We start from the raw sequence: 14,722 nt of genomic DNA, 5'->3' as shown, positions 1-14,722 counted from the left end.
AACTTGTGTTATGCTCCTCAGAGTGCTGTTATCTGTAACCCCCCCCCTTTGTGTAACTTTTGGGCTATAAAACTGGGCCACAAAGAAGCCTCGGGGCTGTCTTGCTCCCGCTGTTTTGGGAGGGAAAGGCAGCCCGGCCGGTCGAAATAATAAGCTTGCTTTAATTTGATTTTAATTGGAGTCAGTGGTCTTTTCTTGCGTCCTGGTCTAACAGACACTGTGAGAAACACAGGAAAGCAGAGATGAGAGAACATTTAACTCATAGGAGGAATTGCTATACTTTCTCATTTTGTTGACTTTTTCTGAAGGGTTCCACCAGTTATCACAAAGGATCAATTTGGAATAAGACTCAGGAAGTTCAGGATGAGGAATACAGGTAAATTCTGAAGGTATAGAGGTGGGAGGTTTTGAGAGCTGGAAATGACTAATGTTGATGAATAGACAACTAGAACATTTTAAAAATCTCAGTTCCCCTGTGTAGATAACTAGTAAACCACAGTGCAATGGAATAAACTAGAGGTATGTTAGACAAGAGAGTGACATTACTTGTGGATCTATTTTTACATATTTATTTGTTTATTTAGCTACTAGAAATTGACCCAAAGAAGCTTTACCACTGAGCCACAACCCCAGTCCTTTCTTTTATTTTGAGAAAGGGTTTTGTAAAATGCTGATGGTCTCACTAACTTCCTGAGGCAGGCCTCAAACTTGCAGCCCTCCTGCCTCAGCCTCCTGAGTTCCTGAGATTAAAGGTGTGCACCACCAACTCCAGTTAATGTGCATGTATTTATTTCAAACACCAAGTTGGAGTATGAAGCAGTATATTGGAAATACTACATAAAATTGCATTCAGTTTTCAAATGTGTCTGTGTGTATATATATATATATATATATATATATATATATATATATATATATATCTCACAATGTTTTAATATGCATAAATGTCAAGCAATAAGTTTCAAAGTATTTTAGAAATGTTTGGATCATGATTGGATCAGATGTGATTGGATCCTATTGACTAGATTGAGAGTGCTATCATGTGACTTTGAAAGGTGATCTCATCAAACTGCCTTTCTAGAGCCATTGTATGTAGATTGAGTGATAGATTCTCCTTAAATTGGTCTAGTGCTTCAGTGAAACAAATCATCTAAAACATGTTCACTTTTCTTTTTTATTTAATTTGTAATAATAAGCATGTCAATCAAATAAATTAGAGATTTCAATTCAGGAAATGACAAACTTGATGATGATATAAATTAGGTTATTAAAATCTCAAAATCCAGCTCTATTATATTTCTTTTCTTAATGTGAATGGGAAGGGATAGGGGCTTCTATTAAATATTCCTGAAAATATACACAATTAACCTTAATTGGATAAAAGAAGGTTAGATATATTTCCCAAGTACATATTTTACAAATTATATTATGGAGATTTGACATAAAATACTTAGAAATACAGAAAAAACAACATAGATAAAATATAAGAATTTTAAATTTTAAATAAAATTCAGATAGTTCAGAGAATAACGATAAATATGAGTGGGAAATTACTATGTACCTGAAAATTAAGCAGTTGATCAAATTATGGTATATGACCCACATTTGTGTTAAAGGCATTTAAATTTATAATGACTTAATTCAGCTGTGAAAACATCTGCTCCTGGACCTTTTTTTTTTTTTCTTCAGAGTAACCAATACAATTTTGTTTACAAAAAACCATGAGCCTCCTCTTATTTTGATTTTTAATTTTTCAGAGTGAAGGAGAATGATCTTTACACACTTCTTTGCACTTTCCAAATATTCTGCAATGGGCGTATTTCACCTTGAAAACAAAACAACACCCAAAGTTGATTACTTCCCAAGAAGGAAAGATTCATGCTGATGTCAGTCAGGAGAAGTCACAAAGTGCCTCTCCTCCCTGGTCCCCAGGCATACTGGAGACCTGGAGTGCAGCTCGCTGCCTGGATTCCTTCCCCAGTACTCCAAAACTGAACGAAACAAACATCATGGCCAAATGATAAGAAATGGCTTATAAAGCAGTTAACAAATGACATCCACAGAAACTTTTAGGAATTATATTTGTTAGCTCTAGAAGTAGAAAAACCTTACATCTAAAAAAAAGAGACAAGCTGACCACAGAGACCGAGGTTATCTTGCCCTGCTGTGGGACGGGCGAGGTGCACTATTAAGAGCAATCCCAGCCCATTGACCCAAAGACTATGACCTGGGGTCCCCCAAGGCCTGCAACAGACTTCTATTGGCTCCCACTATAATAAGGTGCAAAATCTGGGTGACAGCTGAAGACCCCCCAGACCAGATCCTCCTTCAGCATCTGCTCCCACAGGCAGACTGTCAGTGTCCCAGTGTCCCAGAAGTCAGAGATGCAGCCCTGGAGGTGAGGAAAGAGCTGCTGTAAATTTTTCTGAAACTTGTAAAGGTCCCCTTGAAAGAGAACTTGGAGTACAGCATGGCCAAGTGGCACTGAGTGTCAATAAAGTCCTGCTTCAGGCTGGGCTCCCCAGGTCCCTGTGTCAGGGAGCTAGATGCCTGTCTGCCACAGGGAAGAGGTGGAGTCTCCGCTCAGAATGTCCTTTTCTCCTTCACTTCTTCTAGGGAGCTTCTGCACACCTGCAGGGAATGGGAATTCTGGGTCTCTGGAGGTGCTCTGGGAGCTCACTGAGGAGCTGGGGGATAATCACTTAGGAGGCTGTGGCTGCTTGTCCCAGCCTGGGCTGTGTCCTGGCTGCTGCCCACAGAGGGGTGGCCAGGAGTCTTGGGCTGCTGGCCCTGTAGCTGGTGTAGTCACACCAAGGACTTCTGTACGAATGAGGGGTACATGTTGTAGTCAGTGGAGAGGGAAGAAGGCTCTGGAACTGCTGAGCACTTCAGGGAGACAGGCTCCTCCTGAGAGAGTCTGACCCTGGAGACTCGTCCACGTCACACCAGTGGCCTCCTCATGGAGGGTGTTCCATCACCACCTTCCTATATGAATGCTTTTGGATTTCTCAACCCACTTTTCAATGTTGGAGCCATCCAAAAATTCTAGCAGGGGAGAGGTGCCGGAGTCCTGCCCTAGCGGGTTCCAGGGAGTCCTGAAGGATGAGTGGCGTCGGCGAAAAGATGAGACAGGAGTCGTTCCATTGCAGCAATCTCCAGAGAGAGAGCTAAAGCAGCTTTCTCTGGGTCCCCTTTTATTACAATTTTTCTCATCATTATAGATTCACAATACGTCATTAATTATATAATTTAAAACTTTGCCAAGACATGACATTTCCTTAACCATGATTGAGGGTACATTAATTTACATTTTTCCAGGATATGACCTTCAGTTATATAATTATTAAAAGTACAGAATCATTAATAAAATATGTCACTAATTTACATTTTTCAGATTTTCCCAAGATTTACTATTTTTCCCAAGATATGTTATTTTCTTATTAACTAATGCCAAACTACATAACCAGACTCTAAGTCTCCTAACCAATCATTAACCTAAAGTACACTTGTACTTTATTTTTAATCTAAAATTCCCATCTAAAAAAGTCCCTTTAAATCTTATATCTAAAATATCCTAAAGTTTACGAATCATCCTTAAAACATATCAGAAACCTATACAACTAAAGACTTAAGAATTTCTAAACTTAAGAATCTAAATAAGATAATATTTCTAACATTATTCTAAGACTGTGTCTTATAAAGCTATTTTAATTAATTCCTAAATTTATTCTCATAAAACTGGTTGAGCTGCTTTCTCAAAGAGTTTCTTTGTTTCTCAGTCAAGGTGCACTAGTTCTCCTGACCTTTCAGAGAATGATTGTTGTCCGTTATTAGGCTTGTCCACAATGTACTAAGATAGAAGAATAGCCTTCTACGTTGTCCTTGATATGCTGAGGGGTAGTAGAACAGCCTCCAAGGCACGAACTACCTGATATGTTCTAGCCATCTGAAATTTAATTTGTTTGGCATTTAACATACTCATGCCTCCTGTGAGAAACATAAGCATGAAAATGCAAAGTCCCAATTACATAAAAAAGGGTCTCATGGTTTCGGTTACCCACCAACCAGTGTGGCTTTGCCAGCAATCATCCTCACTGTGACCCTGTCAAGAGAGTGGGAGAGCAGCTTTGCCAACATTTTTCTCACTGTGACCCTGTCAAGACAGTGAGTGGGGGATCGCCTTCACCACAGAGGGCTTGTCAATGACTGTCCTTGGGTCACCAAGTGACTCCTAAGGAGGTTCCTCCCGAGGGTCCACAATCACTCTGGTGTCACAGAACCTGCTCCTGTCAGGCTGTTCCTCCTGGGCTCTGACCTCTGGGGGCAAGTCTTTCTCTTTCTGACAAGTGACCTTGATGCTCAGGGCTGGTCCTTCCATATGGTTGGGACACACTTCTGGGCTGGGCTTCACCCTAGGGGTGGCAGCTTCTTTCCTTCTGGGCACTGCATTTCCCTAGGATGTCCTGTGGAGCCTTCAGGGAGATCAGCTTGGAGTCCTGGTCCCAAGCCTATTCCAGCTGCTTTTCTGGGCTTCGTTTGGTCCTTCCATCCCATCCTTCTGACCTTCAGCTTCAGCTGCAAATTCAGAGTTCATGGAGTTAGGAGAAGTATCTTTGGAATCAACCCTAAGGCTGCAGGCTTCTTCCTCTAGAAAAGCCATTTCTTCTAGGGAGGCATTCACAGGGCACATACACAATCCCTTGGACAAAAGAAGGCCCAATGCTCCTAATTAGGCAGCCTTTGGGAGTGGCCCTGCCCACACCTGGAGCACAGGAAGAAGAGGAAGGAGAGGCGAGGGAGGTTAGGAGCAGAGTTAGAAGAGGAGGAGAAGGATTTCTGCAGTGGGATGAGTTCCTGGATAACCGCATGGACATCCTCATGACCTTTCAGGTGCCTGGGGCTGCTGCCCCCTCAGGGACGCGATGCAGGGCTGTGAGCTGGCAGCTGGAGAGTGCCACGTCCCTGGGCTCTGCAGGCAGCTGAGCTTGTTGGGACAACCTTCTGCAGTGGTACTTGACCTTGAACTGCTTGGATGCCACGGGCACCTTTCCCTCTTTCCACGGCCCATCCACCACAGTTCTCAAGGTTTCAGAGATGCCATGGCACTTTGGAGAAGTCCCAATGATTGGAGACTGACTAAAGGCTTTGGTTTGACTCCCAAAGCCACAACTGGATCCCGTGATCACCCAGGCTTCTGTTTGCACTCCTCTACTTCAGGGAACTCAAAGCACTCCAGGGACTGCTAAGTACTTACCATTAGTTTGCGGTACAAAGGCCTTCACAGTGTCCTGGATTGCTAGACCACAATTACTGTCCTCTTGCCCTGCTTGTTCTTCTTCTTGTTGGCTCTGGGCCTTCCTGCAAGACACGGGAGTTGGCCAGTGTTCACCAAATCCTCACGTATGCTGTACTTGGTATCCTTGCTCTGCTTGTATGTTTCCTGCTTATCCATTATGTTCTCCTTTTCTCTGTGTTTTGACTGGTGAATCACAACAACATTGGGAGGCAGAGTGAATTCCACTTTCCTGAGGTTGAATTCAGACTTTGGTCGGTTCTGTTCTTGGAGAAATTTCCACTGATCCAAGGTGATTTCTCCAGTAGCTGTATCCTCCAAGCGCTCTTCTGGCTCTAGTGCTTTGCTATAGGAGTCTCCTTGGAGCTCTCCTTGGGTGGCTCTCAAGATTGTGTCCTCAGGCCCAAGAGCTATTGTTTCCCTGCCCAGGGACACACTCCCATTGTCAGTTTCAAGTTCACTCTTCTGGACATAAAAGAGGACATAGGCACGCTGACTCAGGACACAAGCAATGTCACAGGCCACTACCTTAGCATCGTCCATTTTGTACCACTGGCCATTGCCAGCTTTTATATAACAATAGTAGTGTCCGCTGCGACAAGTCACCCCGGCATGGACCAGCACAGCATAGAGGGCATACACCAGTGGGCCTCTGCCCTGCTGAGACATGTATGGCTGCATGTCAAGGCACTCAGGATAGCGCACGTGCTTAGCAATTTTTTCCCCTGTGAGATCCGAGAACCGTTTCAATACCAGCATAAGAACGTTTGGTGCCTTCTGCAGGGTCAGGGTCTTGCAGGCTGGCCTCTTCTTCTGACAGACACCACACTGGTAGGCGTTCTCCCCTTCCAGCCACTCGGGCTTCACCAAGTGCTCCAGTGCATGCTGCACACTGGGAGCTGCCGTGATGTCTAGCATAATGTCCAGGTAGGGGTCAAAAGTGTCTGAAACGCCACAGCAGTGGAGACACTTGATTTGAGATCGCCAGCACCCTCCAAATATCTGGCGCATGAGGGTAGGGTCCTTGGAGTGAGCACCTGGCTGCTTGTGCCCACGCAGACATGCTTCCTGCATGGCATGGAGAGTAAAGAGCAGAAATTCATGGGCATCTTCTTGCCGGGAAGTGTGGAAGCCGTCAACCAAAGCAGGCAGGGGCCGAATGACATCCCCAGGGTGGCGGAGAGCCCGTGTCACGTGGGCTTGCATCACACACAGCATGCAGACCCTGTGACGAGGACAGCGTTGGCAGTGCTCCTGGGACAGCATGTAGTTGGCCAGAGGAGGTGTATATGTCAGGCACTGTAGGGCTGCATTCACGTAGCAAGTGTTTCCCATGTTCTGCAGCCCAGCACCAGCTGCCGACCGTCTCTGCCAGTTCAGACAAAGTTTCCCTCTAGGAGCCAGCAGTGGCCCCACAGGAGCTGAATTCTTATTTAAGTGTGCATCAGGGCAAGGTGACAACGATGACTCTGCAGGTAGAGAAGGACCCAAATAGACTTTAGCATCAGCTGCATTTGATGAACATTCAGGTTTTATACAATCATGAAACTGAGACTCACCTCCGCAGTGGAGTGAAGCTGCCTCCATGTCTCCAGGACCAGTAACCACCAGGTTTCCCTGCTGAATCTCCAGAGGAGAGAGCTTCTCCTTCGGAGCCGGCCTTCAAATGACAGCCGGGTCCATGTTTTCAGTCTTTTATGGCTCAGCCTCCTGACCACACCCACTAACTTCCTGCCAGATCCACCAATCACCTGCTAGCACTGAATTGGAATAGGGATTTGGGTGTGGTCAGTTCACTTCCTGGAGTTCCCCGACCCCTAGCCAGCAAAGAAACATGACACAGGATTCTTCCTTCTGCAGTTTATTCAGGCCTTTGTTTTGACATGTCTATTAGCTTGTTTCTCTCTGGAACACTACTCCCGTGTGCCCCAGCCTTAATAAAGCAGATAAAGCCCCAATGCACAACTGCCACGTGGACTTTTCTCATAGGGTGCCAAGTCACAGAGTGCCAACTCATTCTGATAAGGAGTTGTTTGTCACAGACTACAGGGCAAACCAGTGCCATCTTGTAATGGTGGCCACAGTTCACAGAAACGGCTCACCACAGTTCCCCATTTTTTGTTTTATTACAACAATACAGGCGAGAGTAGAGGTCCTATCCCACTGTGTAGAAGTGGCTGCCTTAAGGAGGGCCCTTCCCCAAACCTGAGGCCATATCAGCCAACCCCTTTTTTGGTGGGGCGGGGCGTGGACGTCAAACCCGCATGCAATAGGACATGCTCCCCTTGGGGTCCACTCAAGTGGATCACTCAAGTGCAGTGCCTTGCCTCGCATCCTGTATCGTGACGATGGTAGACGAAGGGGGACAGCTGAGGCTGTCTTCGTAGTGCAGACAAAATTAAGTTGGCAACACCCTAAGAGAATGGCACGGACAATAGAGAGGGGGAGAAATTTGGTTGTGACATCTGCCATTGTTAGATAAAGGTCAAGATGTTCCCGTGGAGCACATATGTCATGGCCCTGTGAGCTGGCCACTTTGACATGCAGAACAAGGAATTGGGGGCTGGGCCCCAGGGGCCAGGGAAGGCTTGCTACCAGCAAGTCAACCTCTCTTGCTGTTGCATGTCAAGGGGAATCAAGTAGCCCCTGTCTTAGGTCGTCCACTGCCCCTGCACTGCTTACCCGTCTCTGGGGAGGCCCCATTCCCCTGTCTTAGGTTGCAGTGGAAGCGTGGAAGTTGCCCGTCACTGGGTACTACAAGATCAGCTCAGCGTGTTGTGGCCAACAGGACATTGTTATGGAAACCGCCTCCATAAACAGGACCCATGACAATCACCATCAAATGGCAGGTGTAGTTGGACAGTAAGATTAGCTAGAAAGATCCTAGTGCAGAAAAGCAGGGAGGAGAGGTATGCACAAAGGAAAGATAGGGTAGAAGTTCCAGCATTAGAAGAGTGACAAAAGAAGGACATGTCGATCCCAGTGCAGTATTATAATAACTTGGGGTGCAACGACCATGTCAAAGGTTTACTGTTTAAGATGCGCAAGCCAGACCTGTGGTGAGTTGCCATTTTCTAAAGCAGCAAGAGCTTGTATGATCATAGCCTTATCGTGAGCACTGGGGGCCTTGAGGCGACAGAGAAACCACAAACAAAGAATCACACCAAAGCAACACATAGTACCAAAAATGCTTACTCCCACCCATTCCTTAAAAAAGGAAAAAGCAGAGGATAGCCAACTGGTGAATTGACCCAAAGTCACTGGTTTGACACGGGTGCTATTCAAAACAGCAATCTGAGTTAGTTGAGACTGGATCAAGTTTTCTGCTTCCATGGACCAGGTTCCGGATAAATACTCTCCGATGATGCGTGAGGCATTTCTGGAATCATAAAATCTGACAGAGGTTATACATAAATGTGCTCGTTGATCAATACAACCCAAATGTACTAGGTCAGACAATTCCTCAACTTGAGCTTGAAGCAGATCTATCCTTTGATTAGCAGCCAAAATCCCAGATAAAATGTGTTGATTAATTCTACTTTGAGATTCAAATATGGTTGATGTTTGTTGAATAACCTGATTAATAGTGGCAGCAGTTTGTACTTGGCTAGCCATGGCAACTCCAGCTGTAACTGCTGCAGCAGCAAGGCCTGCATTAGTTAATGACCCACTTATTTCCCTACAGACTTTCATCCAGGCCTCTATGCCTTTGTTTTTATAAGGAGTAATAGCTGCTTTGCATTCTTTAGTACATTGTTTAAAACAAGTTGTTTAATCAGGGGCATTGCTCTATCGGGGTCACCAAAGATTTTTCCTGCAGCGTCCACCATCCTAGCAACAAAGTCTGAGAAAGGTTCTGTGGGGCCTTGTATAATTTTAGTCAAATTGCCAGACACTTCTCCTCTATTTGGGAGTGATTTCCATGCACGGATACAAGTGTTACTAATATCCAGTTTGTTGATTAGCAAACCTGCCTTGTCCCAAAAGCATATCCCAGGTGGGGTGGCCCGCCGCATGATTTTGGGCAGCTTGTTCTATCGCGCCCTCTAGCATGAATGCTCTCCAATGTAGATATTTTCCGGGAGAGACACAGGCTCGGACTAAGCCAGCCCAATCCGAAGGGGTCATGCAGAATCTAGTCAGTCCTTCCACCTGAGTAAGGGTGAAAGCAGCATCTATGCCATAAGTACGGACGGATTCTGCCAAGGTTTTAATTATTTTAAAGTCTAAAGGCTCATGATATCTTCCCCTATTGTTGTCCTGAAAAACCGGGTATGCTAGTCCCATATCTGTATTAACTGTTTTCCAAACTTGAGAATGAAAAGTCCTCCCGGAGCCTTGGACTCCACCCACATACAGGGGCGGAACTACTGGAGGCGTGGGGAAGGGTGGAGCAGCATCAAGTACTGGCTCCTCCTCTAGATTTTCCACCTCCTCTTCAGAGCCAGCCCGATCCTCCTCCACATGAGATGTTTTCATACCTTGCGTCTCCCGTTTTTCTTTTTCATTTTTACCCTACGTAATTGCTGTAACAAAACATCAAGGTCCTCAGAACTCTCTGAGTCACTTGTGTCCTTGGGTGTTTTAAGTTCGGTCAAGTCTGGATAGAGCCTTCTCCTAATTTTATGTTCAGTCTCTTTTGCCTTTTCACTGTTTTTATTCTTAATACTTTCTGCCACTTCGCTGTGGGATCCCTCAGATTTTTCCTCATGCAATTGCTCAAGAACAGCTTGACCCTCAATTATAGCCTCTTGACATTTACCATCTGTTATACATCCTCTAATTAGCTTCCATATTAGAATAATGCCATCTTTTAAAGTTCCCTGCTTATAAGCAAAGTCAAGGTCTTTTCCTAACTTGTCCCAGCTGGGAATTGTAAGACTCCCTGAAAAAGCAAACCAAAGAGCTGCGATATCAGCCTCTCTCAAAAACATCTGCAATGTGCTCTGTTTCACTTTAAGTCCATTAGAACGCAGCAGCCCATCCAAGGCCAGCAAAATTGGGCTTGAGGAGTTAACACCCATAATGTTTTCAAAACTATGAAGATGTTTTCAAAACTATGAAGAAAGTGAAAGTACAAAGCCCCGCTCTCTCTTTATCTACAGAGGAGCGTCCTATTTTATTATTTTTTCCAGCTCTCTCTTTATCTACAGAGGAGCATCCCGCTTTCATTTGCGGATTCCCACCTACCCGGGAATTTATTATTTGTTCCCCCGCTCTCTCTTTATCTACCGAGGAGCGCCCCGCTTTCATTTGCGGATTCCCACTTACCTGGGAATTTACCGGTGCACCACCCTGACTGCTGAAGGTTCTGGATCCTGGGTTCGAGGAGGTGTCCCTGTCCTGGCCACCAACTGCCGCGACCCCTTGCCAGCAAAGGAAACACTACACAGGATTCTTCCTTCAGCAGTTTATTCAGGCCTTTGTTTTGACATGTCTATTAGCTTGTTTCTCTCTGGAACACTACTCCCGTGTGCCCCAGCCTTAATAAAGCAGATAAAGCCCCAATGCACAACTGCCACGTGGACTTTTCTCATAGGGTGCCAAGTCACAGCGTGCCAACTCATTCTGATAAGGAGTTGTTTGTCACAGACTACAGGGGAAACCAGCGCCATCTTGTAATGGCAGCCACAGTTCACAGAAACGGCTCACCACACTGGAGAGTCTGGTTGACTCTTTTCCCTGTGTGTGGATCTCAGGAGGTTTTTGTTGTTGTTGTTGTTTTGTTTTGTTTTGTTTTTGAGAGAGAGAGAGAGAGAGAGAGAATTTTTAATATTTATTTTTTTTTCATTGTTCGGTGGACACAGCATCTTTATTTTATTTTTTTGTGGTGCTGGGGATCGAACCCAGCACCAGGCACATGCCAGGCAAGCGCTGTTACCGCTCTAGCCACATCCCCAGCCCAAGGAGTATTTTTATAACCACATTTCATAAGCATTTTGAGGCGTGCACATAGTCATAGTGGTAATATCTCAATTAAAATGTTTTTACTTATTAAAATATATATGTATTATTTATCTTTTAAACCACTTCTCTGAGAAAAAGATACATTTCATTTCCTTCTCATTCAACCAAGTCATGCTGGACGTGTCCTGACACATTTCCATGAAGGTTTTGAATTCAAAAGGAAGTCCTTTAGGAATATGTCTGCTTGTCTTTGGCAGAAATATCAAGGAGGCATGGAATAAGATTTTTATTATATTCAAGATAATGTTCCTTCCAGTACTCATGTATCTTATGTACAGACTTCTCCACCCAAATGCCAGTACTCATATCGGGTCATAAATAGTTTAAATAAGATTAATGATCTAACGTTTTCATTCTCTCGTCCCTTACCTCTGTTGAATCTCATTCCTCAGTGGAAGGATCTGGAACATAGTTTGAAATGTATTTGTCTACCTCTGTTGGCTTATAAAATGGACAGCCTTGTGTGTGTGCAGCTTGTGGAGGGCTCAGAAGGAAAACATGGAACCCACCTCTCCACCCAGGATGGAGACTAAGTGGGGAGTCAAAATCTAGAAGCCAGAGAAGAATTCCAAAGGACAGATTGCAAAATGATTTCTCAATATACCACCAATGGTTTATTCATCTCTATATTTGAGTCTTTAACAAAACTTGTAGAAAATTAGGTACACGTGAGGAGTCTACCACCCAGTTTTCAAAATCATCATTTTCAAGTCACAAATTGTTTATTCCAAACTCTAGAGAGGAAGAGAAAGAACTGGACTTTGAAAGGCAAAACTGAAATCATATCATTCATCTCACAATAATGTGTTTCTTACAAACACTTGAACCACTCAAATGTATTTCTTTTAACAAATGCATATTTAAGTGTAGAGGCATAAAAATCATCCTTCAGACCACAGTAACCCAAATTCATGGAAACTCAATATTATCTTGCATTCCTTATCTACTAAATGCCTGAGAATCTTTTGAGTGTTGTTTTTGTAAACATGTATATACGCAGTATTAGCTCAGAAAGGTTCACACAGATCCACAGGTAAGTAACATTGATCCAGGACCCAATGATTTCCAAATCAGACACATGGAATATAGAACTGAGATGCAAATGTGTGAGACATTTTTTAACAGGCATGTCCACAGGGATTAGGCTGCTTGAATTAGACAAGGCATGTGATCCCGTGGCCCCAGGGCAGTATCCAATGTCCCTCCCTTTTCTGTGACATCTAGGAAGCTGACTCTGCTCCTTCTGTGTTTGCCCAGCAGCCACATTCCTGACAACCTGCTGACAGACTAGGGATGGACAGATGGACCTCAGGTTGGATTCCTTTCCCAATGGGTTCTTCAGATTATGGCTGGGGAAAAGAGTAGAGGAGAAACAGGAAATGATGGAGGTGTAGGTCCTTGGGTAAGCATCACTTCATTGTAAACAGAGGGTGTTTGCATTGAGAAAGATTATATTAATCATTCAACATTTTAATGACTACAGGAAGATTCAAATTTCAGAGGAAACCTACTCCACCATTCTGGGCTCTATGGGGAGGTGGAGGAGTTCTATGGAAACTGGTCGTGTTTGCCCTGGGCATTTTAAACTGTAAATTGAACAAATTAATGGGCTTCATCCTGCTAGTTTCATCCATGCACATGTCAAGCTTTCCCCTGTTCATCCACCCTTCTACCCATTTCCCCTCCTTCTGCCTTCAATTTCCATCTCTCACCCTGGCCACACCCTTCCCAGTCCTTGGGGATCCCATCTCTACCTTTGGGTCATCTGTTTCCTTTAGTTTCCACATATGAGAGGAAACACTGGAGCCATTGATGTTTTAAATCTTTATTTATTTATTCACTTTTATGTGGTGCTGAGGATCAAACCCAGGGCTTCACACCTGCAAGTCAAGTGATCTACCACTGAGCAACAGCCCAGCCCTGGAGCCTTATCTTTCAGTGTGTAGAATATGGTGTCTTCCAGTTCCAGGAAAGCTCTTGAAGTTGACAGGATTTCCTTCTTCATCGCTGAATGTCAGTGGTTAGTTCATTTTTGCTTTTTCTCTTGTGTCCTCCTCAGTTTTTGTAAATAAACAGGTGAAGGTTGGCTCTGAAAGAAAAGTGACCACAACACTTGGAGTGACCAAGAGATCTTCATTGTGGTGGTGTCTGATTAACAGGGAAGGAAGAGAGAGAGAGAAAGAGAGAGAGAGAGAGAGAGAGAGAGAGAAAGAAAGAGAGAGAGAAAGAGAGAGAATGAGACAGAGAGAAAGAGAGAAAGAGAGAGAGTGAGACAGAGGGAAAGAGAGAAAGAGAGAGAGAGAGAGAAAAATAGAGGGTGAGAGAGAGAGAAAGAGAGAGAGAAACAGAGAGAGTGTGAGAGAGAGAAGACAGAAAAGCACAAGAGAGAGAAAAGAGAGGGAGAGGGAGAGAGAGAGGGGAAGAGAGAGTGACAGGAAAGAGAGAGGGAGAGGGGAGAGTTTTGAGGGGAGAGTTTTGACCGATGGGGTCTCTGGGTCTGCAAGTTGCCTTGTTGGCCCACAGTGATTGGATCATACAGTAGTTGCTAAGGGTCTCATCTTCTGCCCTCAGTGAGAGGGAAGAAGTTAGATGTGGGTTTCCTTTGCACCAGATGTGTGGGGGTCAAGTGTTCAGCCTTGAGTGGTGTTAAGTGTTCTGACTTGAGGCAAACAAGGGATAAGGAACCAGATCGGGGTGAGGGTCAAGTGTTCAGACCACCCTGCAGCTGACATTGGTTCAGTCTGCTCTGCCACTAACAGGCCCCATGGAATAGGTTTCTAAATGTCCCTCCCTTTCAATTGTATGGAAGCATTTGAGAAGCATTGCTTTTAGATCCTGTCAAAAATTTGCTGAAACTCAGCATTGATCCTATCTACCAATGGATGTTCCTTGGGAGAATTTTTGCAACAACCGGTTCAATTCCTTTCTTGTGTTTTGAATATATACTGAGGTCAATTTTGAAAGGTCATGGGCATTTTATGTCCAAGGGCAGGAATTTGTCCACTTCCTCAAGATTTTAAAATTTATTAGCATTTTTTTTTTCAAAAAGAATTCCTATTCCTCATGATTCAGGATTCTCTTAGTTTCTCTGGTGTCAGTTGCAATGTCTCCTGTCACCTCTAATTTATTCAGGTCACCTGCCTCTCCTCTGTTATTTTATTTGTGTTTATATTTTCTGGTTTTTTAGCAAAAGGCCTCTCAACTTTATTTATTATTTCATCACAACAGTTGTTTGTTTTATGCATCTGTTGTGATATTTATTATTTTATTTTTTTCTACTTTTGAAGGTTTGGGAGCCTCCTTAGGCTACTTATTGGAGATCACTTATACGTTATGTTTACATATATAAATATATATATGTATATTTATCTAGCCAATCCTTGCCAGAAGCTTTCCTTTTAGTGCTTCCTATTGTGGCATCCAACAGGTTTTGCTATATTGTTACCCCATTTCCATTAGGCT

The 14,722-nt window shown here is 44.1% G+C and overlaps 1 protein-coding gene and 2 pseudogenes across 1 annotated transcript; all 3 read right to left on the bottom strand.

The window, feature by feature from the left end:
* Nucleotides 1-1,887: 1,887 nt before the first annotated feature.
* On the bottom strand, nucleotides 1,888-3,592 carry LOC144250195 (3'-5' RNA nuclease TATDN2 pseudogene; annotated as a pseudogene).
* A 564-nt stretch (nucleotides 3,593-4,156) lies between these two features.
* Nucleotides 4,157-4,880, bottom strand: LOC144250194 (3'-5' RNA nuclease TATDN2 pseudogene; annotated as a pseudogene).
* A 416-nt stretch (nucleotides 4,881-5,296) lies between these two features.
* LOC144250193 (ubiquitin carboxyl-terminal hydrolase 17-like protein 6) lies at nucleotides 5,297-9,772 on the bottom strand. The gene is made up of 3 exons (XM_077792698.1): nucleotides 9,264-9,772; nucleotides 6,853-6,953; nucleotides 5,297-6,762 (listed from the first exon to the last, which is right to left on the bottom strand). The coding sequence occupies exons 1-3, from the start codon at nucleotides 9,770-9,772 to the stop codon at nucleotides 5,297-5,299; spliced, it is 2,076 nt and encodes a 691-aa protein (XP_077648824.1).
* Between the last annotated feature and the right edge of the window lie 4,950 nt (nucleotides 9,773-14,722).

This window comes from Urocitellus parryii, chromosome 14 (assembly GCF_045843805.1).
Source record: "Urocitellus parryii isolate mUroPar1 chromosome 14, mUroPar1.hap1, whole genome shotgun sequence".
Lineage (NCBI taxonomy): Eukaryota > Metazoa > Chordata > Mammalia > Rodentia > Sciuridae > Urocitellus > Urocitellus parryii.
Note: the sequence above shows the minus strand (reverse complement) of the source record. Positions and strands in the feature narration are given on the sequence as shown.

Bases quoted from the DNA above. Each gene is read 5' to 3' on its own strand.
- LOC144250193 (XM_077792698.1), bottom strand. From the start codon at position 9,772: ATGAAAACATCTCATGTGGAGGAGGATCGGGCTGGCTCTGAAGAGGAG. The intron at 6,954-9,263 runs GTTTGCTAATCA...TGTCATTTGAAG, and splicing joins ATGCTTTTGGGACAAGGCAG to GCCGGCTCCGAAGGAGAAGC. The intron at 6,763-6,852 runs GTGAGTCTCAGT...CTCTACCTGCAG, and splicing joins AGCTTCACTCCACTGCGGAG to AGTCATCGTTGTCACCTTGC.